Here is a 22,759-nt window from a genome sequence, read left to right on the forward strand (position 1 = left end):
AAATGTTACCTCTTCGTTGTGACCAGAACATGCATTTATCCAGTCTATGTGATGGCAACCGAATACACCCATTACTACAAAACTTTCTCCTCCAGAACCAAGCAAGATAACATTTCCATTATTTTTAACCTTCTTCCGATACTACTTTGAATGTCAGCCTGTGTGCCTACTTGACCCGAGAGAGGAGGTCTGCAAAATGGATCTACCATTTACTTTTTTATCAATTCTTTATCAACACATAGACCTCCACACTACAACGTTCCCCAGCTTAGGACACACGGCTGCATCTCCTCCAACACAGAGAGTAGATGGTACACTGCTGAATACGCGGGAGGGCAACCTCTGGCCCATGGGCCTCATCCAGCCCACAGAGGCTTGGACTCCCTCCATGGCCCCCCCACTCCCTCCCCCACCCCCACCCTGGAAGCTACCAAGGGCTTCGTGAGGAGATGGAGAAAAAAATCACAGAATTGTAGGGTTGGAAGGGGCCTATAAGACCATCGAGTCCAACCCCGTCAATCCCCTTGTCATCTCTGATCTGTGATAACAAAGGTACTGGGGAAGCAGCAGCTAAGCCTGCCCCTCTTCTTCTCCCACTGGGGAGAAAACCCAGGGCAGGCGGAGCCGGTTCCCAGCAGGTGCGTCTGGAGGATCGTCCTCCAGATGCGGCCATCACAAACCTAGTGGCATTGGGGTGTCTGCCTCCCCCCTTGGTGTCAGAGGCAGGACCACACTCCTTGATGGTAAATGGGCCATGGTGGGGGGTCATCCAGCCCCCCACCCCATTATGGTTGCCTGCCCCTGGCTTAATAACCCGCTGTCTGCCGATGCACAAAACCTACCAGCAATCGTGCTCTGCCTCATGCTCTGCCTCCTTCCCTCGTCCGAATCTCTGAAGATCAGGTTTCCATAAAGATAGAAATGAACGGCTAGCTGCTCCACTACAGAGGTTTGCTTATAAGCTCTCTCCTATGGGGGGAGAAAGAGAGAGCAAGCAGCACCAACCCATTCAAATGTTTAAGAGAAGGAGGAATCTTTGACGGTTGCATATTCCTACTCCCTAGTAAAGCCGGCATGCCCGTGGTGTGAAAGCAGCGAACAAGGTGCCAATCTTGTGATTCGGGTTCAATCCTGGCTGGCATACCGCTTCACTATCCTCTTGGGTGGAGCTGTAACTCAGTGACAGAGCAACTGCTTCGTATGCAGAAGGTCCCAGGTTCAATTCCTGGCACCTCCAGGTGAGGCTGGAAAAGACCCCCATCTGATATCCTGAATTGCTGCTGGCCAGGGCAGGCATGACGGAGAGTGAGGGACCAATGGCCTGACTTGATATGAGGCGGTGCTGTGGGTCTGACACCGGAGGAACTGGTGAGGAGCCAGATTTGAACGGACACAGTGTCCTATATGCTGTCTGAACGCATGGAGACTTGTGTAGCTTAATACAGTGAGTAGATTTTAGCAGGCTTCAGCTAACAAAGGTAGGCCCCTTGTAAAATGGGCAGCCTTTTAGTTAATTTGGAAGGCCTCTTGCACAGGCCAGCAATTTGCAGCTTCACCTTAAAGCTATTTTGGCCAGCTGCATGATCCTGTGAGATGTTTCACTTCCTGTGGGAAGGAAAGCCCCCCACCCCCTTCTCCTGGTTGGGCAGAGGTAGCATGTCAGCTCCTGAACTAGGGGGAGACACTTATAAAACCCACCCTGCTGGCTTTGCTCTTTGGTCTCGGTCCAAGGGGGAATTGCGCGCTACCAGCCTGGAGAAACTTGCTGGTCCTAGGGGAATGTCTCGTACACTATGGGGACCTCAGAGTATTGTCAGCTGTGGTAAAGGTCTGCTTTGTCAACTGAAGGGACATGAGCTTTCTTTGTATATTCTTTCTGCCCCCATTTATCACCTTTGTGTAATCATTAAACTGTTAACTTGACCCACTTGTGACTTTGTCTCATTTTGGCATATATGAATCTGGTTTAATTGGGACCTAAGTAAATCAGGATCCCAAAATCAACAGACTAAGCCTTAAGGAAAAGGTGCCCTCCAGTCCCAGTCAGAAGAGAGACAGCTGACTCTGCAAGCCAATCAGAACACACCAAGCCCTATAAAGTCCTTGCATCAAAGTCACTTCATCAGTCTGTACAACTACTGAGTGTGAGGACTCGACCTGCTCCCTGTTCATGAGACCACTGCCTCAGATTGTAACTCCTGCCTGCTTTCAACGTTGCATCAGATTATGGTTCCTTTAACCCTCTATTGCTGCCTTTGAACTCCACCTTGTGCCAGGCTCTGGTTCTGCCCTTGCCTCTGTCCCTTTGCTTCTTGTCTGCTTGATCACCAGCTTGTTTGTGACCACATTTATTTCCCTTCTGCTCCTTGTTTACCAGCACCTGAGCTGGACTCCAGCTGCAGTCCATCTCAGAGCTAGGCCAAGGCCTGACAAGTCTGTCTGTCACTGATTTAGATCAGGGATGCGGAACTTCTGGCCCACGGAGGTTCTGCAACCGGCCTGCAGAGTCCCCTGCAGGAGTAACCCCTGGAGGAATTCTATCTCTGATCTGAGACTGGAGATAGCAGCATGGATGCAGGCAGCAGGGGACTTGGCTGGTGCTGGGAGGACGGGCTGCTCATCCTAGCACTGGCCAAGTCCTTTTGTGTGGTGCATGCCACCCCCATGGGGACTGTGCCAACGTATGAAGGAATGCTGTGTGAAGCCAGGGATTCTGCTGGTGCAGCACTGGCCAGATACCCTTCTGCATGCTGAGAGAAGCACTATTTACTTGACTGCACTTTTATACCCTTAATGTTTGATGGACTGACCCCTTGTTTTAGTTGGTTTTACCTGCTATGTCTGTCTTTGGGTTTTATTTTTTTATGACGTTGTTTAACTTTGTACAATTACTTTGTCATTTTTAATTTGTTGTAAGCTGCCTTGACTCCTTCATGGATCACTGCCTTGTTGTGGCGAAGGGGCTTGCATAACTCAGTGAAGCCATAAGCTATGTCGTGCAGGGCCACCCAAGACGGGCAGGTCATGGCACAGAGTTCTGACAAAACGTGGTCCACTGGAGAAGGAAATGGCAACCCACTCCAATATTCCCGCCAAGAAAACCCCATGGAATGTATCCCAAGGCTAAAAGATACGATGCCGGAAGATGAGCCCCTCCAGTCGGAAGGTGTCCAATATACTACTGGGGAAGAGCAGAGGGAATTTCCAAGTAGCGCCAGAAAGACTGAAGCGGCTGGGCCAAAGCCGAAAGGACACTCAGCTGTGGATGTGTCTGGTGGTGAAAAGAAAGTCCAATGCTGTAAAGAACAATATTGTTTAGGAACCTGAAATGTCAGATCAATGAATCAAGGTAAGCTGGAGGTGGTCAAACATGAGATGGCAAGACTGAACATCGACATCTTGGGAATCAGCGAACTCAAATGGACAGGCATGGGCGAATTTAATTCAGGTGACCATCATATCTACTACTGTGGGCAAGAATCCCTTAGAAGAAATGGAGTAGCACTCATAGTCAACAAAAGGGTGGGAAAAGCAGTACTGGGGTACAATCTCAAAAACAATAGAATGATCTCAGTATGAATCCAAGGCAAACCATTCAACATCACAGTAATTCAAGTCTATGCCCCAACCACTGAGGCCGAAGAAGCTGAGGTTGATCGGTTCTATGAAGACCTACAACACCTTCTAGAACTAAGACCAAAAAAAGATGTCCTCTTCATCATAGGGGATTGGAATGCTAAAGTAGGAAGTCAAGAAATCACCAGGATAACAGGCAAGCATGGCCTTGGTGTACAAAATGAAGCAGGACAAAGGCTAATAGAGTTTTGCCAAGAGAACACACTAATCATAGCAAACACTCTTTTCCAACAGCACAAGAGGCGACTCTACACACGGACATCACCAGATGGTCAATATCGAAATCAGATTGATTATGTACTTTGCAGCCAAAGATGGAGAAGCTCCATACAGTCAGTAAAAACAAGACCTGGAGCTGACTGTGGCTCAGATCATGAGCTTCTTGTTGCAAAATTTCGGCTTAAATTGAAGAACGTAGGGAAAACCACTAAACCATTCGTACAGAAACCTGTACGAGGGAAAAGAAGCAACAGTAAGAACCAGACATGGAACAACTGATTGGTTCAAAATTGGGAAAGGAGTACGACAAGGCTGCATATTGTCGCCCTGCTTATTTAACTTATATGCAGAGTACATCATGAGAAACACTGGGCTGGATGAATCAGAGGTCAGAATTAAGATTGCCAGGAAAATTATCAACAACCTCAGATACGCAGACGATACCACCCTAATGGCAGAAAGTGAAGAGGATTTAAAGAGCCTCTTGTTGAGGGTGAAAGTGGAGAGTGCAAAAGCTGGTTTGAAACTCAACATTAAAAAAACTCAGATCATGGCATCTGGCCCCATCACTTCCTGGCATATAGAAGGAGAAGAAATGGAAGCTGTGACAGATTTTATTTTCTTGGGCTCCAAGATCACCGAAGACAGTGACTGTGGCCATGAAATTAAAAGACGCTTGCTCCTGGGGAGGAAAGCTATGGCAAACCTAGACAGCATAGTAAGAAGCAGAGACATCACCTTGCCGACAAAGGTTCGTATAATCAAAGCTATGGTTTTCCCAGTAGCAATGTATGGCTGTGAGAGCTGGACTATAAGGAAGGCTGAGCGCCGAAGAATTGATGCTTTCGAACTATGGTGCTGGAGAAGACCCTTACGAGTCCCCTGGACTGCAAGGAGGTCCAATCAGTCAATCCTAAAGAAAATCAACCCTGACTGCTCACTGGAAGGACAGATACTGAAGCTGAAGCTCAAATATTTTGGCCACCTAATGCGAAGAGAAAACTCCCTGGAAAAGACCCTGATGCTGGGAAAGATTGAAGGCAAAAGGAGAAGGGGACGGCAGAGGATGAGATGGCTAGATAGCATCACCGATGCAATGAATATGAATTTGAGCACACTCCGGGAGAGAGCAGAGGACAGGAAGGCCTGGCATGCTATGGTCCATGGGGTCACAAAGAGTCGGACACGACTTAGCGACTGAACAACAACAACAACAACAACAACAAGCTGCCTTGAGCATTGTTTTAAATTGGAAGAGTAGGGTATAAATGCTCTAAAATAAATAAGCAAACAAACCTAACTTTGGAATTAATTAAAACTTGTGTATTCTTATGGTGGTGGGCAGGATTCTGAATAATCTTGTATCATCTCTGCTTTGTTACTGCTTTGATCCTCTTAGCCAAGTTGAAGTAAACCTGTGGAGGAGCTGGATGGGAAGGGAGGGATTGGAAGCTGGTAGAGTTGTAACTTGGCATCCCAGTGAGATTTCTCCTGCATCGAACTTAATTGTCCTACTCAGTAGCTGGCAAAAGCTATTTAGTCTTTCAATCTAGCTATTTATTTTAAGTGGATCTAGTCCTAGTGGTAAAGCTGAAGCAACTAGACACTAATCTAGTTCAACTTTGATTCTCCCTGGCCACTGCCCCAGGTGCCAGAGCAAGGAGAGTGCTAAGGCCCCAGGAACATCATGCAAATCTTCCTCTGCAAGGACAGTCTGTTGCAGGAGTGTCTTAGAATCGTAGAATAGTAGGGTTGGAAGGGGCCTACAAGGCCATCAAGTTTTGGTGCTTTCTGGGATGCACTCTTCAGTTCAGGGGGGGAAATGGCAAAGCCTAACAGGCCTGGCTGGTGCCCCTTACAAACGGAGACTGCTGCCTAGAACATGCCTCAAGATTCTCTGCAAAACACAGGAAACTCTCATCAGATGCAAGGTCCCTTGGCACACAAATGGATGGAGAAAGGCTCACTGGGGATAGGACGTTTGAAATACCATGGGTGGGATAACAGGAGGGCAGCCCTTGGTGGGCCCAAAGGCTGAAGGCCGGGCCATAGCCCAGCCACTTCTGTGTGACAGCCCATAGAAGGGATGCTGCCCTCAAACCTCATGGTGCCCAGTACTCTGTTGTGCTTTTTTTGTTCTGCAAGGTCCTCTATGTATATCCTTCCATTATAACCCATCCTAGAGCATCCATTGAAATTCTGAAACTACCTTTTAGCAACAAATTGCCACAGTTTGGTCAAAATTTGGCACTGATTGCTGAAGAACACATTTTGTAGAACTCTCATGAATGATGTGAATCATTCTCGGCCTGCTCCGACTCTGGCCAAGTGGAAGAACTTATTATCCAGCATCAGGCGCTCCAACTGGGATCATGTTAAAAACGTCTTGAGTAGCTGCTATCTCCAGTTTCCAGGTGATCAATTATGTTAATATACTTATTGATTTGTTTAACTCTCCTATTTAAACTCCTGAGAAAATGTCAATGATACAAAGCAAAAAATAAAAATAAGTATAGCCCACATTAAAAACAAAGAGCAAAATCCAGTGGGAGCCAGACCCAAGAAAGGCCACAAAGGCAGAGATCATAGAATCATAGAATAGTAGGGCTGGAAGGGGCCTACAAGGCCATCGAGTCCAACCCCCTGCTCAAGGCAGGAATCCAAGTCAGAGCATCCCTGACAGATGGATGTCCAGCCTCGTCTTGAATGCCACCAGTGTGGGAGAGCCCATCACCTCCCTAGGTCATTGGTTCCATTGTCGTATTGCTCTAACAGTCAGGACGTTTTTCCTGATGTTCAGCCAGAATCTGGCTTCCTGTCACTTGAGCCCATGATTCCGTGTCCTGCACTCTGGGATGATCGAGAAGAGATCCTGGCCTTCCTGTCTGTGACAACCTTTCAAGTACTTATAGAGCAGTATCATATCTCCCCTCAGTCTTCTCTTCTCAAGGCTAAATATGCCCAGTTCTTTCAGTCTCTCCTCATAGGGCTTTGTTTCCAGTCCCCTGATCATCTTTGTTGCCCTCCTCTGAACGCTCTCCAGTTTGTCTGCATCCTTCTTAAAGTGTGGTGCCCAGAACTGGACACAGTACTCCAGATGAAGCCTAACCAGTGCTGAGCCCTGTTGAAATGAGTGAGATGGGACTCTCACTCATTTCAACAGGGCTTAGTTAGATGGGATTAATAGAGGATTAACCCTAAGTTTTCCCTAGAGCAAATTTATTTGCTCCCCTGCAAAGTTCATGCCAAATATTCTTCAGATATTCTCCCTATTAAGGTCAGGACAAGCTCCTCCCTTCCGTCCTTCCAAAACGGATGCAAGACTGAACAGGAGTGCAATCCTGAGTGGGGCTGGGGAGAAGTGAAGTGGCAGCTGATCATCTGCTCATACCAAGCCCTTTCAGCTTGCAGGATCTTTTTATTTTAAATCCTCCTCCACTGGAAGCAATGGAGTTGGGGGAAGATTAGCTATACAAGCTCTCATGGGAACGGAGTGGCTTTGAATCCAGCAGATCCAAAGCTGACTGCATGATGAACTCTCCCCCCGTCCCCCCGAATGCCCTGTTTCAGGTCCTTACATTTGCTGTACCTGGTGGGAACACCAGTGGCACCAGCTTTCCATCCACAGAGCTCTCTGTAGTTGGAACTGGGCTGTCGAGGCAGACTGAGCCCCCCTGTTTAGGGAGCTCTTTTCCATCCTATTCTACCCCTGACCCAGTGAATCTGGGGGCTGAAATTGCTCTGCTGTTTTGTAGCTCTTAGCTAACTTGATGGGAGGCTGTTAAGAATCACTATTTTGGGGTGCGAAGTTTGCTATTTTGTTTCGTTGTGAGTTTGTGTTTAACTCTAGTCTTATTTTGTTGCATTTGTATGTAAACCACCTTAAGCCAAAGATAAAGCAATGTATTAATATTTAAAGTAAATGTGCTGAATAACTAAATACTTGATATAATATTTTTATTTTATTTAAAGCGTTTGTATCCTGCCTCTTTAATTTAAAAACAAAACAAAAAAAGATAGCTTCCAAAGAAAACATTAAAGCTTTATTAAAAATACAAGAAAATTACTGAACTACAAACTCAGTGAAATCAGTAAAGCAGAGAATGTAGCATAAGACAATAAGCAGCATGACTATGGGTTGTATCCAGTGGTATCATTCCACTGATGGAAGCAGTGCCATCAATGCAACCAGGAGCAGGACGATTCCCCTCTCCCCCTGCAGCCCCCCATGCTTCCTCAAAATCTACTCTGGAGGACTGCGACACCCTCTAGAGCAAATTGTTGGGTGGCCCTGAAGGCCACGGGGCGGGGGGAGGTGGAGAGAAAGGGAGAAAGTCCCATCATACAAGTGAACAGCTGACAGTGCAACACTGGATTTCTCCCAACAAAACAAAAGCAGCACTAGAATCAGCTTCACTGTTCATTAAAAGCCTGAGCAAATACAATAGTTTTAATCTGTCAGCTAAAACTGTACAAGGTAGGTGCCAGGCAAATGGCTCTGGGAAGGGTGCTTCAAAATCAGGGTGCTAATACAGGGAAGGCTCCCACTCTAGTTTTCAACCACCTAACCTCTGAAGGCAGAGAAGGGCCTCCAAACAACTTAATGATGATTTCAGTTATATTTGACAGTATTTGATAGTTGACATGCAATGTTATTTAGTAGTATTTGTTTATTTACTTTATTAGACTTATAAGCAGACCTTCTGGCCGGCTACCCAGCCACTCTAGGCGGCATACAATACAAATAACAGCGCAAAATATAACAAATTTACATAATCAACTGAACAAAACAACACTGCTCTAAAAAAAACCCTAACTCACCCCAAATGCCCACCTGAACAGCCAGGTTTTCAAAGCCCAGAGGAAGCTCATCAAAGAGAGGGCATGGCAGAGTTCACTAGGGAGGGAATGCCACAGAGTGGGGGCCGCCACAGAAAAGGCCCTCGCCTTAGTCCTCCCCAGCCTAGCTGTCCTAGCTGATGGGACAGACAGAAGGCCTTCCAAGGCCAGTCTTGTTGAGTGGCATCCATGGAGGCACTCCTTAAGATAGACTAGGCTGGAACTGTATAGGAGTTTAAAGGTCAATGCCAACACCTTGAATTGGGTCTGGAAAACAACTGGTAGCCAGTGCAACTCCTTCAGTACTGGAGTGATGTGGTCTCGCCGACAGCTGCCTTTAATCAGGCAGGTCGCCACATTCTGCACCAGCTGTAACTTCCAAACTGTCTTCAAGGGTAACCCGACATACAGTGCATTACAGTAGTCTAGGTGAGAGGAGACCAGGGCATGAACTATGGATGGGACCAGGTGGTTAGGGGGGTGGGGTGCAGCAGCCATATCAGATGGAGTTGGTATAGTGCCACCCAGCTCACAGCTGACACCTGAACCTCCATGGACAGCCGGGAGTTTAAAATAACCCCCAAGCTGCGGACCTGGTCCTTCAGGGGCAGCTGCACCCCATTCATTTTTTGCCTATGCCTACCATACTTTAGTGAACAAATGGTCCACATCTCTCATGGATTTCAATGAAGGGAACAGTACTTACTTTAAAACTGTATCTGACAATATTCTGTGGAGCATGTGGGTTATTGGCTGTCAGGATGCGGGTGATCTCCTCTTTCAATTCCTGTGGCAGGGAAAAACTGACTCAAACTCAACCTCCTGTATAAGGTTAATATTTAGAAATAATTGTAACAAATTGTAATTCTCACTAAGAATTTGTGTTATACCAAAGTTTTGCAAGAACCATAGGAGACTTCTCAAAATGAAATATGTTTTCATTAAAAACTAAATATATATTTTTTATATTTCCTGAAAATTTGAAGTTCACGTGAACATTGTTCTTCACTTCCTTCATATGAACAAAACACTGCTACATTTCTACTATGAGAAAACATGAATGTTTTTCTTGAGTAGAAAGAACTGAACTTATCAAATCATTTCCCCAGCATAGTTCTTGAGGTGGGGGAAATCTCCTGTTCAGAAATGAATGTGAAGATGTCATGTTGTTCCATTTTGTATGCAGAATTGAGTAATGCCCGATAGCCTTTCTGCTCTACAAAATGTCAGTAACGTGTGCTTATCAATAAAAGTGTTTTCCTTCGTGGGAGAAAACTTGACAACCAAGCACCTCTTTAAGAAAGGGAAACCTGGTGGACAGGTATGACCTCCCTTGTGCAACCAAATGGAGAGAATCCCTTTGGTTCCATGTTCTCAAGACATGGATGCGTAGGCTCATCTCTTCAACAAGTCCAATGAAAACTGGTCCACAGCCCAGGATGTGAAGAGTTGGTGGACAAACTTTTCTTATACTATTCTGCAATGCACCACAGTCAGGCGTGGTCCCTACAAGGATTGCTCATTGCCGAGTGACATGCTTTAGATCAGGAATGGGGAACCTCCAGCCCTCAGGGCTTCCTTAGCCAGCCCAGAGCAAATTCCCCAAGCCACACCCCCTCCTGCCAAGGAGGATCAGCTGATAAGAGATTTTCCCCACTGAATCATATATTTTCTCTGCTCCCCCCACCCCACCGCACTGCATTTAGGCTTCTTAAAAGTGTCCACTGGTGCCAATAAAGGCTTTTTGAAAGCCAAATTGCCATGCCAGGGTGTGTGCGGTAATTTTGGGGAGGGGTGTGTGTATAAACAGGGTCTGGGCAGTCCTGTTGGGGAGGCAACATGCCAGCAGATCACCATTGCTGTTATTTCTTATTTTTATATCATTTATGTATTTAAACATGTTCTATGCCTCACCATGAGGGTTCAGAGCAGGTTAGAAGTCATAAAGACTTGCCTGAGCTAACGCAGTAAATATTTGGATTGAGTCAGGATTTCAACCTGGGCCTCTCCTGTCCATACCCAATGTTGTAGATGCATTGTACTAGCCCCTACTGGGGCCACTGGATCTGTTGGAACCACTGGATCTGTGGGAACCAGCCTAAGGGCTGGTTCCCACAGATTTTGACTCCAGTCCAAATTTACTCACAGCATCTGTCAACTCCAGCTGGTCCGGGGGCTTGATTAATGTCTTGGCCTGTGTCCATTCATCTGCCCCCTCTCCCAATTCAACACCACCTTCTTCATCCTGAAACAAGGAGAACAAAGCCAAATAAGGAGCACTAGGTAGTGATGATTCTGCTTTACCAGGGCGACAAAAATGAACAGATACCATTAACCATGACATACTTCCTGATCGCTGTCTAGTGTGGCTCTTTGCCCTTTATAGACTTAAATGGCTTTGGAGAATCTGGGTACCTGAATGGCCATCTTTTTTCCATATGAGCCTGCCCAGAATTTGAGATCTATGTTGGAGGTTGCTCTCTGTGTGCCATTGGTTATGAAATGACCATCCCAGGCAGGTTTGGCAGGTACCCAATTTGTAATCATTTATGTGACAGGTCAAGACCACATACATTAGCTCGCCAAGCTAAGTTCTGCTTCAGACTGTGGGCTTCCTCGTTCAGCCCCCAGGCTGTTTTTTGGGGTTTGTTGTTATTGTTTGTTTGTTTTTTAGGGCAAGGCCCTTACCTCAATTATTTTAGTTAAGAAAAAAGATGACAGTTCTGCTTCAGCCAGCAAACCCTGTCATATTGAGGCCCTAGCATTTTTGGGCACTATGAGGTCTGGATTACAGGATGTCCATTATGGACCTGGTTTATGCCGAGGACTTGGGGCAAGTTCGGTTCTGCTGGATCTGGCCAAGCAGGAGTCAGGTTTCCCAGAGAGGGAGGAACATGACTAGAACAGCACCATGGAGAGCTCCAAATGATGTTGGGGCTGGATGCTAGACAAGCTTATATGCATTTTACTCCAACAAGCAGCAGATTGTGACTGGGTGTTAAGTACGGTTTTGACCTTCTTTAAGTTGGTTAGTCCCACCTCCCTGTTAACAGAGGCCTTCTTCCTTATAGGGACCTGGTTTGTTTCAGCAGCCTTGGGATGCAACAACATGTAAGTGGCTGTGGCGTGGTGGTTACTTCATGACTAGAATCTTCAGAATCTGAGGATAGCTAAATAACATCTTCTGGACACAGGGGAGCTGGTCCACAGTCTTCCTGGACAACTAGGTCCTAAGGAGATGGAAGACTCATGATAGGCTTCTGTAAGTGAATCCTTTCCCTAATCTGGTAACTCAGGAGCCTCATCCTCTGAGGATGGGGTGTCAGGGTCAGAGACTAAAGGTGTAAATTTAGAACTATGCATGGTGTGGATGCAGAAGATTTTTCTCTTCTCTCATAATAGTAGAGGCTGGAGTCATCTAGTGAAATGGATTGAATGGCAGTAAATTCAGGACAGACAGAAGGATGTCTTTCTTCACACAACACATAATTCATTTATGGAATTCTCTGTCATAAGACATCGTGATGGCCACTGACTTAAATGGCATGAAAAGGGGATTGGACATAGTCATGGAGGAGGAGAATTCTACCAATGGTTTTCAGCCAGGGTAAGTAAGTGAAACCTCCATATTCAGAGGGAGTATACCTCTATACCAGTTTTCAGGAGCAGACAGGCAAGAGCTGTTGCCCTTATGCTATGTTTATGAGATTCCCAGAGGCATCTGATTGGCCACTCTGGGAAGTAAGATGCTGGACAAGATGGCCCTTCCTACGTAGACAGATCACTAAAAACTGATGTAATACTTTAACGGTGAAGGAAACTTACCATGTCAACAACCTGCTTCAGGAAATGCTCCTTTCCTCATTGTGACCGTATTAAGTGTAGCTGCAAACCTGCCAGTGTTTTCAGGAACCATGCCCGTGTCAAAAGTACTACAAGGCTTCCTGTCTGTCGTTTGATATATGCTTTTTGTATGAGAAGTTAACCACCTGGAGCTTGATTGGAATCATGTTTCTTAAAAAGTTGGCCCATCTCTCAAGGGAAAGAGGGCAGGAAGGAAAGTCTTTCTGCTTGGGACTGGTGTTTTTGTCTACACTTTTGTATGTTTACAACTCCCACTTTGTTGGGCTTTTGTGTATCTATTAGGAATGGGGGGAAGCCTATAAAAACCTGAGATTGTAAAGCACCACCAAGTGATTGAATGCTTTCTGGCCATCCCATAATACCATCATTTGAAATGTCAAAATCAGCATTTCAAGACTGGCAGTTCAGGAGCCACAAGGGCCTTGCCAGGCTTACCAGAAGATTGTGGGCAAAATAATTTGTGGGCAGATTTCTTTGCCTTAGGGAGATGTTGTGATTTGGGGGATGATGTTTGATCAAGAAACTACCATAGACTGAATCCACCTGGGCTAGGCTGTCAAAGTCATCACCATACCCTTGGATAATCTGTTTCCTGTCTTAATTTTTTCCGATTTAATCATCTTGATTTGAAGAATTACAGTTTCAGTGCCTCTGATCATGTTCTGTCCAATTCTTAAATTAGTTGTAATTCAATGCATATTCCAATGATAAGCTAGACTGTGACTGCTCAAAGGCTCAACAAAAGAAAGTAATTTCAAAGTGTCACTTGTGTGAGATGTTTTAAATATGAAGACAGAAGATGTGACACACTTGAAAAAGAAATGTTAACACTGTTCTTGCAAAGCTAGTGAGAACTGCAGCACAGGAAAAGACACCCCTCTCCTCCTCTCCCGTAACAGACTGAATAAGCTTTCATAAATGTGGCGCCGGGACGGGCAATGGGGGAAAGGCAGCCCAGATCACAATCCAGTCTATGGTTCAGGAATCATCAACTTTCCCGACACATGGGCAGTTTCCAAACCTCACAGCACCCCAGTCACAGGTTTTTGTGATGTAATTGGTCATCACAGATGTGGCATACAGCCTATGACACCTGCGTTCATTACAGAGTGGTTTCCCAGATAAGAGAGCACTCCACCATAGAGAACAACTCTGTAATATTACAGAATTCTCCAGTGTCTTTTCTGCCCAATGCTGGTGTCTGTGCACCACTCTTGGGAAGTTGACTGCAGACTGGACTCAGCGTGCAACTGGCCAGTGTATTTTGTACTTCATTGCAGACTTTCTATTTCAGACCTTCTTGCAAAGGTGTCAGGTGTCACAGGACTGAAACCAGGAGCCCTGCAGAGAGGCCTGATTCCTTGGGATGCTGGTCAGAAGAGAAACTTGCAGGAACTTCAAGCTGGAACACTCTCAATGCTTGTATCCTCCTAGTCCTAGGAGACAAGTGATTCCAGAGAGCCAATCCTGTGCTACTGTCTGATCTGTATCGCTGAGATCTGCTGCACTCTCTGTCTGGGCAGTTTATGTTGCAAGAAGGCACTAGCCTTTCCCTCACACTAGCCTGTTGTACCCTCTGCTCCAGGTACTTGCCACCATTCCAGCTGCTGGGGGCTGGACCTTGCCAATGCTCAGACCTCGGTGTCCGACATACAGGCCTAATTTGCATCACACAAGGTGCAATTCCTGGCAGCTCTGTATGGTAGCAAGAAGCCAACTGCAGTGGAAATGAATTTAAATTTCTATTCATTACTGATGTGCGGCACAAAGTCGTTGATAAAAACGAGTTCAGGGGCTTGGGGCAATTTCTTCCCTTGGCTCTGAAAGGCTGTCATGAGCTGAATTTCAAGTAAATCAATCTTTCTTTTCAATCTGGTTTTCCTAACAGCATTGCTTAAACCTGTGCCTCCTATGGATGCAGCTGATGCAGAATCTGGGATCTAACTGGATCTTCCTATGCATGACTGCTTTCAGCAAGGATGAGTGGAATGTTGATCAAAGGAGCCCTCCATTCACTGTCCAGCATACACACAAAGTAGTGAGTGAGTCTCTGGGGAGCCTTCCCTCAAAACATCAAGAAAAGGACTTCAGGGGAGAAAGCTGCAATTCCAACTTGGCAGGGTGATGCCCAGGTGTTGCACTGTTGTACTTTCTGCTGTGTCCATAGAGTACTTTTTATTTATGCAGACTTGCACATGAATATACCTAATGACACTGATAACTCTAAAGCCTAATGAGCAGGTATCCCCAAAAATGTTATGTTGCTCATACACCAGATACCAAGTTAACATCAAATGCATCTTTAAAAGGTGCGTGAGATTTTTATAGAGAAGGCTTTGTGAAGAACCCAAGCTGTATCCTTAAAAATCTTGGCCGAGACACTCTGTTTTGGAAGGCCCAACACCTCACTGGAAAGCAGCCTCACTCTCAGAACAGTCTGCCTGTGCAAAAGCACCATCGGTTGCTCCTGTGTGATCTGGGGTCTGTCATCTTTTGTACCCTTTTCCAAAACCCTCTCCTTTATTTTCTTATGGTTTCTGTACTGTTCAGTGCTTTCAAAAGGGCTGAGGAACTGTTGGCCTACCCCCCCCCCCCGTGGTGGCCCAATACCTGTCTTCCTATCACTTAAGGCAATAGCCCAGAATGCTTCCCAGGTTTACCTGATTCCATATTCACATTTTCTCTCTCCTTTTCCCAGGGAGGAAGTCGTTCAGTTAGCTTGGCTCAGCAAAGTCTCACTACAGTCTCTTTGTTCTTCTGAAAGAGGAATGCCACAGGGGACTACAGAAAGAAAAACCATGCCTTGCTCTTTTCCCCTTCTTCTTTGCAAGGTGTGATGCAAGCAACCATTTTTTCTTTGAAGGATAACTTGAAACTATTTTCCAGCTAAGAATGGAGGCCCTACCAACACCAAGCTGAGTAGTATTAAACTAAAAATATATTTCCTTATAATTTGTTCTCTCTTCATCTTCTAAAAGCCTGAAACTCTGATTACCTTCATAAATCAACTTTTAGGGAATCCACGTTTGCACTAGGGATGCATGAGAAATTTGTTTCCTTTTGCTTTTGATCAAGATTTACCCAGTTCACGCCTTCCAGACCGAACACGGACTCAGACAAAATCTGCGGTCGAAGTCCATACGCTCCTGAGCTTGTAATATGGTTCACAGATCAAACAAAATGTGTTCGACAGCATGTGCACATTTTAAATAATGTGTACTTTTGAAAAATGTGCACAACTATGCTGTAATCAATGGAAAAAGAATGCGTCCATTTCAAAGATGAGCACAATTGATGTGTACATTTGGAAAAATCCGCATAAAAATATGCACAGATTTCCATGCAAAAAGAAAAAAAACAAAGCTCGCAATGTGATACAGACCCGAGTTGGAATGAGCTTCGAGATGAAATTCAGAGAACTTCAGCAAGCCCGAGTTTTGCTGATTCGTATATCCCTAATTTGCACATAGGAGGATTTTGTCCAGTGATTAAATTGTCGAATTCCCCAAGCTTGGTACCAGAGTCCCCTGACAACACCATAATTCCTCTGCTGCTTGTGCTAGCTAAGTAAACACAAAAGAACCCAAGAAAGGGCAGGTGGGAGTTAATGCACTCTGCGGAGTTCTCCCACCCTGCACACATTTTGTCCCTGGCACTTCCCATTTAGAAAGACCGCTGTAGAGTCTGATGCACTGTCTCTTATCCTGCAACCTTCTATACCAGCCTTCCCCAACCTGGCACCTTTCAGATGCTTTGGACCACAACTCCCAGCATTCCTAACCATAGGCTATGCTGGCAGGGGATGATGGGAGTTAAAGTCCAAAACATCTGGAGGGCACCAAGCTGGGGAAGGCTGCTCTACACTAAATATTTGTGCATGACTCCTGGAGGCTGCACTTGCAGAACGATGTTACCTGTGCAATTCTGCAATGCACATATAGTACATCAGGCTGCATGTTGGTAGCTACGTATCATAGTGATTTGTCATAAAAAGGCCACAATCTGTTCAACAGTAATAAAAGGGGGAAAGTTGTAAAAAGGTGCTCCTCTATAAAATCTGCTAGTACAAGCTGAAGTCAACAGAGGTCAATGGAACAATTTATGTCTGGTTCCAATTCAGCAGCAGGATAATTGGACAAAGCCTCTGCCCAAACCATTTGTTACACTGATGAAGCATTTCACCTTTTTTTGCATATTCCAAGTCCTTTTAGACAGTGTGTGTGTGTGTGTGTGTGTTTGAGTGAACGTTTTAGAAAGAAAGTGGGGTTGTAAGGATATCAAATATTAGATTAAAGATGCATAGGATTGTACTGCTACTTGGATATAAATCTCAATGTATTCACTGGGGCTTGCCCCCTCGTAAATCTTCACTGAACTGAAACACAAAGGTCAAATTCTGAAAATGTAATCAATTGCTAAGACAGTTATTACTAATTCCATTTAAATCACTGAGGTCTATTCATAATTAGATTTGTTCAGGATGATGGTGTTACTGCACCAAAAGTATAATGCAATTCTCTCCTAAGACTGTAATTCTAAACATACTTACTTGGGGAAAAATCCATTGTAATCATTGATCTGAATAGAACAAAAATACATTTAGAATCTGAACATCTTACCCGTCTCCTTAAAGTGGATTTCGAGGGTCTAAGTCCAATTTGGCTCTAGAAATAAGACCAAAAAATGTGAACTCAATACATTTGATCCTAGGAACAGTTTTCAAGAATGGCCATTTCAGCTAGAACTCCCAGTGCATTCCACAAAAATATTCATAAGGACTCTTATGTATGCTTTGTTACCTACTAAAACAGTCATGTGAAGAATGGTACACAGTCACTGATTGAAAAATTATTTCCTTGTTTAGACAATTTATAAGCCGCCTTCCAAAATACAATATTTTCTCAAAAACGTCTTGTGGCATGATGAAGTAGGCAGTATTTTGCATCTGATGAAGTGGACAGTGCCCACAAAAACTTATGTCAGAATAAGTGTGTTTGTCTTTAAGTTTCCACAGCACTCTTTATTGGTTTTGCTGCAATAAACTTTACATGGCTATCCCTCTGGAAAATATTTTCTCAAGGCAGCATGCAAGAAATAAAAAAAAAATCAATAAAACCCACATCAACATTACAGCTAATAAGCAAAGTAAACAACAAGGACAATAATAAATTAAAAGAGCAGTACAATAACAAGAAAATCACATCATTTTAGCTAGCCATTCTACCATAAGATCCAAAAACAGAACACTTAGAACAACATCAGTAAAACCATAATCTACATGCTTAAATAAAAGCAGTCTGAAACAAAAATGTTTTATCTAAGACAGCCTGGAGTTGATGAAAGCAGAATGCAACAGCAGCAGAATGCTACCAAGAGAAATAGACATTGTAGAATTAGTCCTGAAAAAGCATTTGGAAAATAAAAGAAGTAGGATAACTAGCTATACAGGAAAGAGGAATAAATCCCATTGCTATAAAACCAGACTTTTTATTATTATTATATTTATTTATACCCCGCCTTTTTCCCCGTACTGGGACACAAGGCAGCTTACAAAAATTAAAACATATACAATTAAAACATATGAAAATATACAAAAGTTAAAATATAAATTAAACAACAATAAAATTAAAATTATATTCAAACATTAAAACAGCATTTTAAAATTTTAAAGATCGCATTCGCCGTCAATAGCCAGGCAAGCAGTTCTGATATTATGGCATACAATAGGGTCACATAATAAAATCAAGACCAGCATGCAGTTAGCTTTCTACAAGGAGGTGACTGACAAAAAAGAAGTTACCTCACCTCATATAGAAAAATAGTGGTCATCTGAATCCATCCATGATCATTCTCTTGTAAAATGAGCACACTGGATGTGACTTTAATATAGTTTCAGCAACACAATGGATAAGAGATTTCTAGAGCACACATTAACTGAGACCCAATTCAGCCAGCAAATTGCTAATTTTAAGCAGCAAGTAAAGCCTAGTTGCCATTACCCTCTACAGATGAGTCTACAAAAGTATTTATCCGGCAGGAAAGGCACTGACACGGCAATTGGCAGGTAATTGTTTTGGGCAGTTACACATAGATATTTCAATTAACTCAACATAAAGAGCAATCAAGTAAATTGAGTAAATTTGTTTTAAATATATGGGGGGAACCTAACAACTATGCTACATGTAAAACATACCATAGAAACAGCAGTGAAGGCAGTTCTGCCCTAACCCTCCGGCCGAGTTGCCTCCTCGTGCATTTCAGATGAGATGGTCCACCTGGGCCTGGACCGCAGACGGAGTGGGTGTCATGTGAATGAAAGCCCCTCCATACAAAACTCTTGCATATGGAGGCCTGTCCATTCTGTACGTGCGGGGAAGTTTTTGGCACGGGGGGGATGGATTGAAATGCGAACAGCAGCCTGAAGTTGATTCAGCCCAAACACAGGTTTACCTCTATCTCTGCTGTTTTGTGAGAACTGGGCCTCTGTCTCGTGAAAAGCAGACAAGATGCTGAGCAACGTTCAGAGTCTGAGAAGGAGAAAGACTTTGGTGACACATCGGGCTTTAATGAGGCGAGAACAGAATTCGATTTTGATCCACTGAAAATTTAACTTGTAAGGAAAATTTACATACGGTTTGTTAAGGCCACAGAGTATCTCATGGGTGTCGAACCTTTTTCAGCCTGAAGACGGAATTCAGTTTTGGAGGAGCACCCAGGGGGGCATTCAAGCAGTGGGCGGGGCCACATGTAGACGGGGCGGGGCCAAAATGCCAGCTTACCAGTGACTAAGCCTTAGGAAAGACATTTCAACCGTTTAGAATGGTGCGGGGGGCGACGCTTGCCAAAGGAAGTGGGGAACCACCACCCAGTGATCAGGGGAAAGGGCGTGGCCATCTAGGAAACCCCAGAGTGCCAGACTGAGACTCTAGGTGGGCCAGATTTGCCCCACTGGTCTTTTTTTTTTTTTTTTACCAACTTAGGCTGATATACCAACTACGCCTTTATTGGACAGAGACAGCCTAGCTACAGTTATCTATACTCTGATAACCTCTCGTCTGGATTACTGCAATGCATTAAATATGGGGCTGCCTTTGAAAATGGCCTGGAAACTCAGCTAGTCCAAAATAGGGCAGCACGATTGTTAAGAGGAACTGGCCAACGAGAACACATTACGCCAGTTCTTTTCCAGCTGCACTGTCTCCCAGTCCATTTCCAGGCCTGATTCAAAATTATGGTATTAACATTCAAAGCCCTGAACAGTTTGGGGCCAGGTACCTCCTTCCATATGTGCCTGCCAGGATGCTAAGATCATCTTCAGGGGTCCTTCTCCATGAGCCCTTGCCAAAGGAAGTGAGGTGGGTGGCTACCAGGAAGAGGGCCTTTTCTGCTTTGGCACCCCACTTGTGGAATGAACTCCCTAGAGAGATTTGCCTGGCACCTACGCTGTACTCCTTTTGGCGTCAGGTGAAGACTTTCGTATTTTCCCAGCATTTTAGAATTCTACTCTTTTAGCTCTGCTGTTTTAAATTTCTGCATTGCTGCTAGGTTTTATTCTGGTTGTACTGTTATTTTGTGGTTTTAAGCTTTTATATTTTATATTGTTTTATGCTGCACCTTGTGGTTTTAATTTTTGTGACCTGCACAGAGAGCTTCGGCTATTGGGAAGCATAAAAATAAATAAATAAATGTTCAGCTAGGGATGTCAGAGGAATCCAGTTGGGGGGTGGAGTTCGACAAGCTTTTATCAGCTCTGCTCCCCCCACCCCCAGATTCCATCCCGTCTTACGCTAGCTGGGTCAACATAGCCTGCAGTGAGTCAGGCTGACTAGCTGATTTTCACTGTTTTTGTTGTTGTTGCTGATTCGGTCAGTCGCTTCCAACTCTTCGTCACTTCATGGACCAGCCCAAGCCAGAGCTTCCTGTTGGCCGTCGCCACCCCCAGCTCCCCCAAGGTCGAGTCCGTCACCTCCAGAATATCATCCATCCATCTTGCCCTTGGTCGACCCCTCTTCCTTTTGCCTTCCACTTTCCCTAGCAAAAGCATCTTCTCCAGGGTATCCTGTCTTCTCATTATGTGGCCAAAGTACTTCAGTTTTGCCTTTAATATCATTCCCTCAAGTGAGCAGTCTGGCTTTATTTCCTGGAGTATGGACTGGTTTGATCTTCTTGCAGTCCAAGGCACTCTCAGAATTTTCCTCCAGCACCACAGTTCAAAAGCATCTATCTTCCTTCGCTCAGCCTTCCTTATGGTCCAGCTCTCGCAGCCATAGGTTACTATGGGGAATACCATTGCTTTAACTATGCGGACCTTTGTTGTCAGTGTGATGTCTCTGCTCTTCACTATTTTATCAAGATTTGTCATTGCTCTCCTCCCAAGAAGTAAACGTCTTCTGATTTCCTGGCAGCAGTCAGCGTCTGCAGTAATCTTTGCGCCTAGAAAGACAAAGTCTGTCACTGCCTCCACGTTTTCTCCCTCTATTTGCCAGTTATCAATCAAGCTGGTTGCCATAATCTTGTGTTTTTTTTGAGGTTTAACTGCAACCCAGCTTTTGCACTTTCTTCTTTCACCTTCATCATGAGGTTCCTCAGCCAAACCTCGCTTTCGGCCATCAAAGTGGTATCATCTGCATATCTGAGATTGTTAATGTTTCTTCCAGCCATTTTAACTCCAGCCTTGGCTTCATCAAGCCCAGCACGTCACATGATGTGTTCTGCGTACAGGTTGAATAGGTAGGGTGAGAGTATACAACCCTGCCGTACTACTTTCCCAATCTTAAACCAGTCTGTTGTTCCGTGGTCTGTTCTTACCGTTGCTACTTGGTCATTATACAGATTCCTCAGGAGGCAGACAAGATGACTTGGTATCCTCATACCACCAAGAACTTGCCACCATTTGTGATGATCCACACAGTCAAAGGCTTTAGAATAGGCAAAAAAACAGAAATAGATGTTTTTCTGAAACTCCCTGGCTTTCTCCATTATCCAGCGGATATTGGCAATTTGGTCTCTCGTTCCTCTGCCTTTTCTAAACCCAGCTTGTACATCTGGCAATTCTCGTTCCATGAATTGCTGGAGTCGACCTTGCAAGATCTTGAGCATGACCTTACTGGCATGTGAAATAAGTGCCACTGTTCGATAGTTTGAACATTCTTTGGTGCTTCCCTTTTTTGGTATGGGGATATAAGTTGATTTTTTCCAATCTGGTGGCCATTCTTGTGTTTTCCAAATTTGTTGGCATATGGCATGCATCACCTTGACAGCATCATCTTGCAAGATTTTAAACAGTTCAGCTGGAATACCGTCATCTCCTGCTGCCTTGTTATTAGCAATGCTTCTTAAGGCCCATTCAACCTCACTCTTCAGGATGTCTGGCTCTAGCTCACTGACCACACCGTCAAATCTATCCCCGATATTATTATCCTTCCTATACAGATCTTGCATATATTCTTGCCACCTTTTCTTGCTCTCTTCTGCTTCTGTTAGGTCCTTGCCATCTTTGTTTTTGATCATACCCATTTTTGCCTGGAATTTACCTCTGATGTTTCTAAATTTCTGGAAGAGGTCTCTTGTCCTTTCTCTTATCTTCTTCCACTTCCGCGCATTGCTTGTTTAAAAATAATTCCTTATCTCTTCTGGCTAACCTCTGGAACTTCGCATTTAATGGGGCATATCTCCCCCTATCACTGTTGCCTTTTGCTTTCCTTCTTTCTTGGGCTGCTTCCAGTGTCTCAGCAGACAGCCATCTTGCCTTCTTGGTTTTCTTTTTCTTTGGGACGTTGTTTGTTCCCGCCTCCTGAACAATGTTGCGAACTTCTGTCCATAGTTCTTCCGGGACCCTATCTACTAAATGTAGTCCCTTAAATGTATTCTTCTCCTCCACTGCATATTCATGAGGAATATTAGTGAGCTCATATCTAACTGATCTGTGGCTCTTCCCTATTCTCTTTAGTCTGATTCTAAATTGTGCAATAAGAACTTCGTGATCTGAACTACAATCAGCTCCAGGTCTTGTTTTTACCAACTGCATAGATGTCCGCCACCTTTGGCTACAAAGGATGTAGTCAATCTGATTTCAGTTTCAACCATCTGGTGAAGTCCATGTATAAAGTCGTCTCTTAGGTTGTTGGAAGAGAGTGTTTGTTATGCACAGTGAGTTGTCTTGGCAAAATTCTATCAGCCTATGTCCTGCTTCATTTTGTTC

The 22,759-nt window shown here is 44.5% G+C and overlaps 1 protein-coding gene across 2 annotated transcripts in view; it reads right to left on the minus strand.

The window, feature by feature from the left end:
* Positions 1-22,759, minus strand: part of DNAI1 (dynein axonemal intermediate chain 1) — a 232,862-nt gene that overhangs the window by 198,197 nt on the left and 11,906 nt on the right. For both annotated transcript variants that reach the window (XM_084832793.1, XM_084832794.1), the window contains exons 2-5: positions 17,178-17,222; positions 10,841-10,939; positions 9,401-9,481; positions 843-969 (exon numbers count right to left, since the gene is read on the minus strand). In XM_084832793.1, the coding sequence (XP_084688919.1) occupies positions 843-969; positions 9,401-9,481; positions 10,841-10,939; positions 17,178-17,222 (352 nt within the window). The remainder of the gene's footprint in view (positions 1-842; positions 970-9,400; positions 9,482-10,840; positions 10,940-17,177; positions 17,223-22,759) is intronic.

Source organism: Heloderma suspectum, chromosome 2 (assembly GCF_057233095.1).
Source record: "Heloderma suspectum isolate Gila_16-S chromosome 2, 16-S_ref, whole genome shotgun sequence".
Classification (NCBI taxonomy): Eukaryota; Metazoa; Chordata; class Lepidosauria; order Squamata; family Helodermatidae; genus Heloderma; species Heloderma suspectum.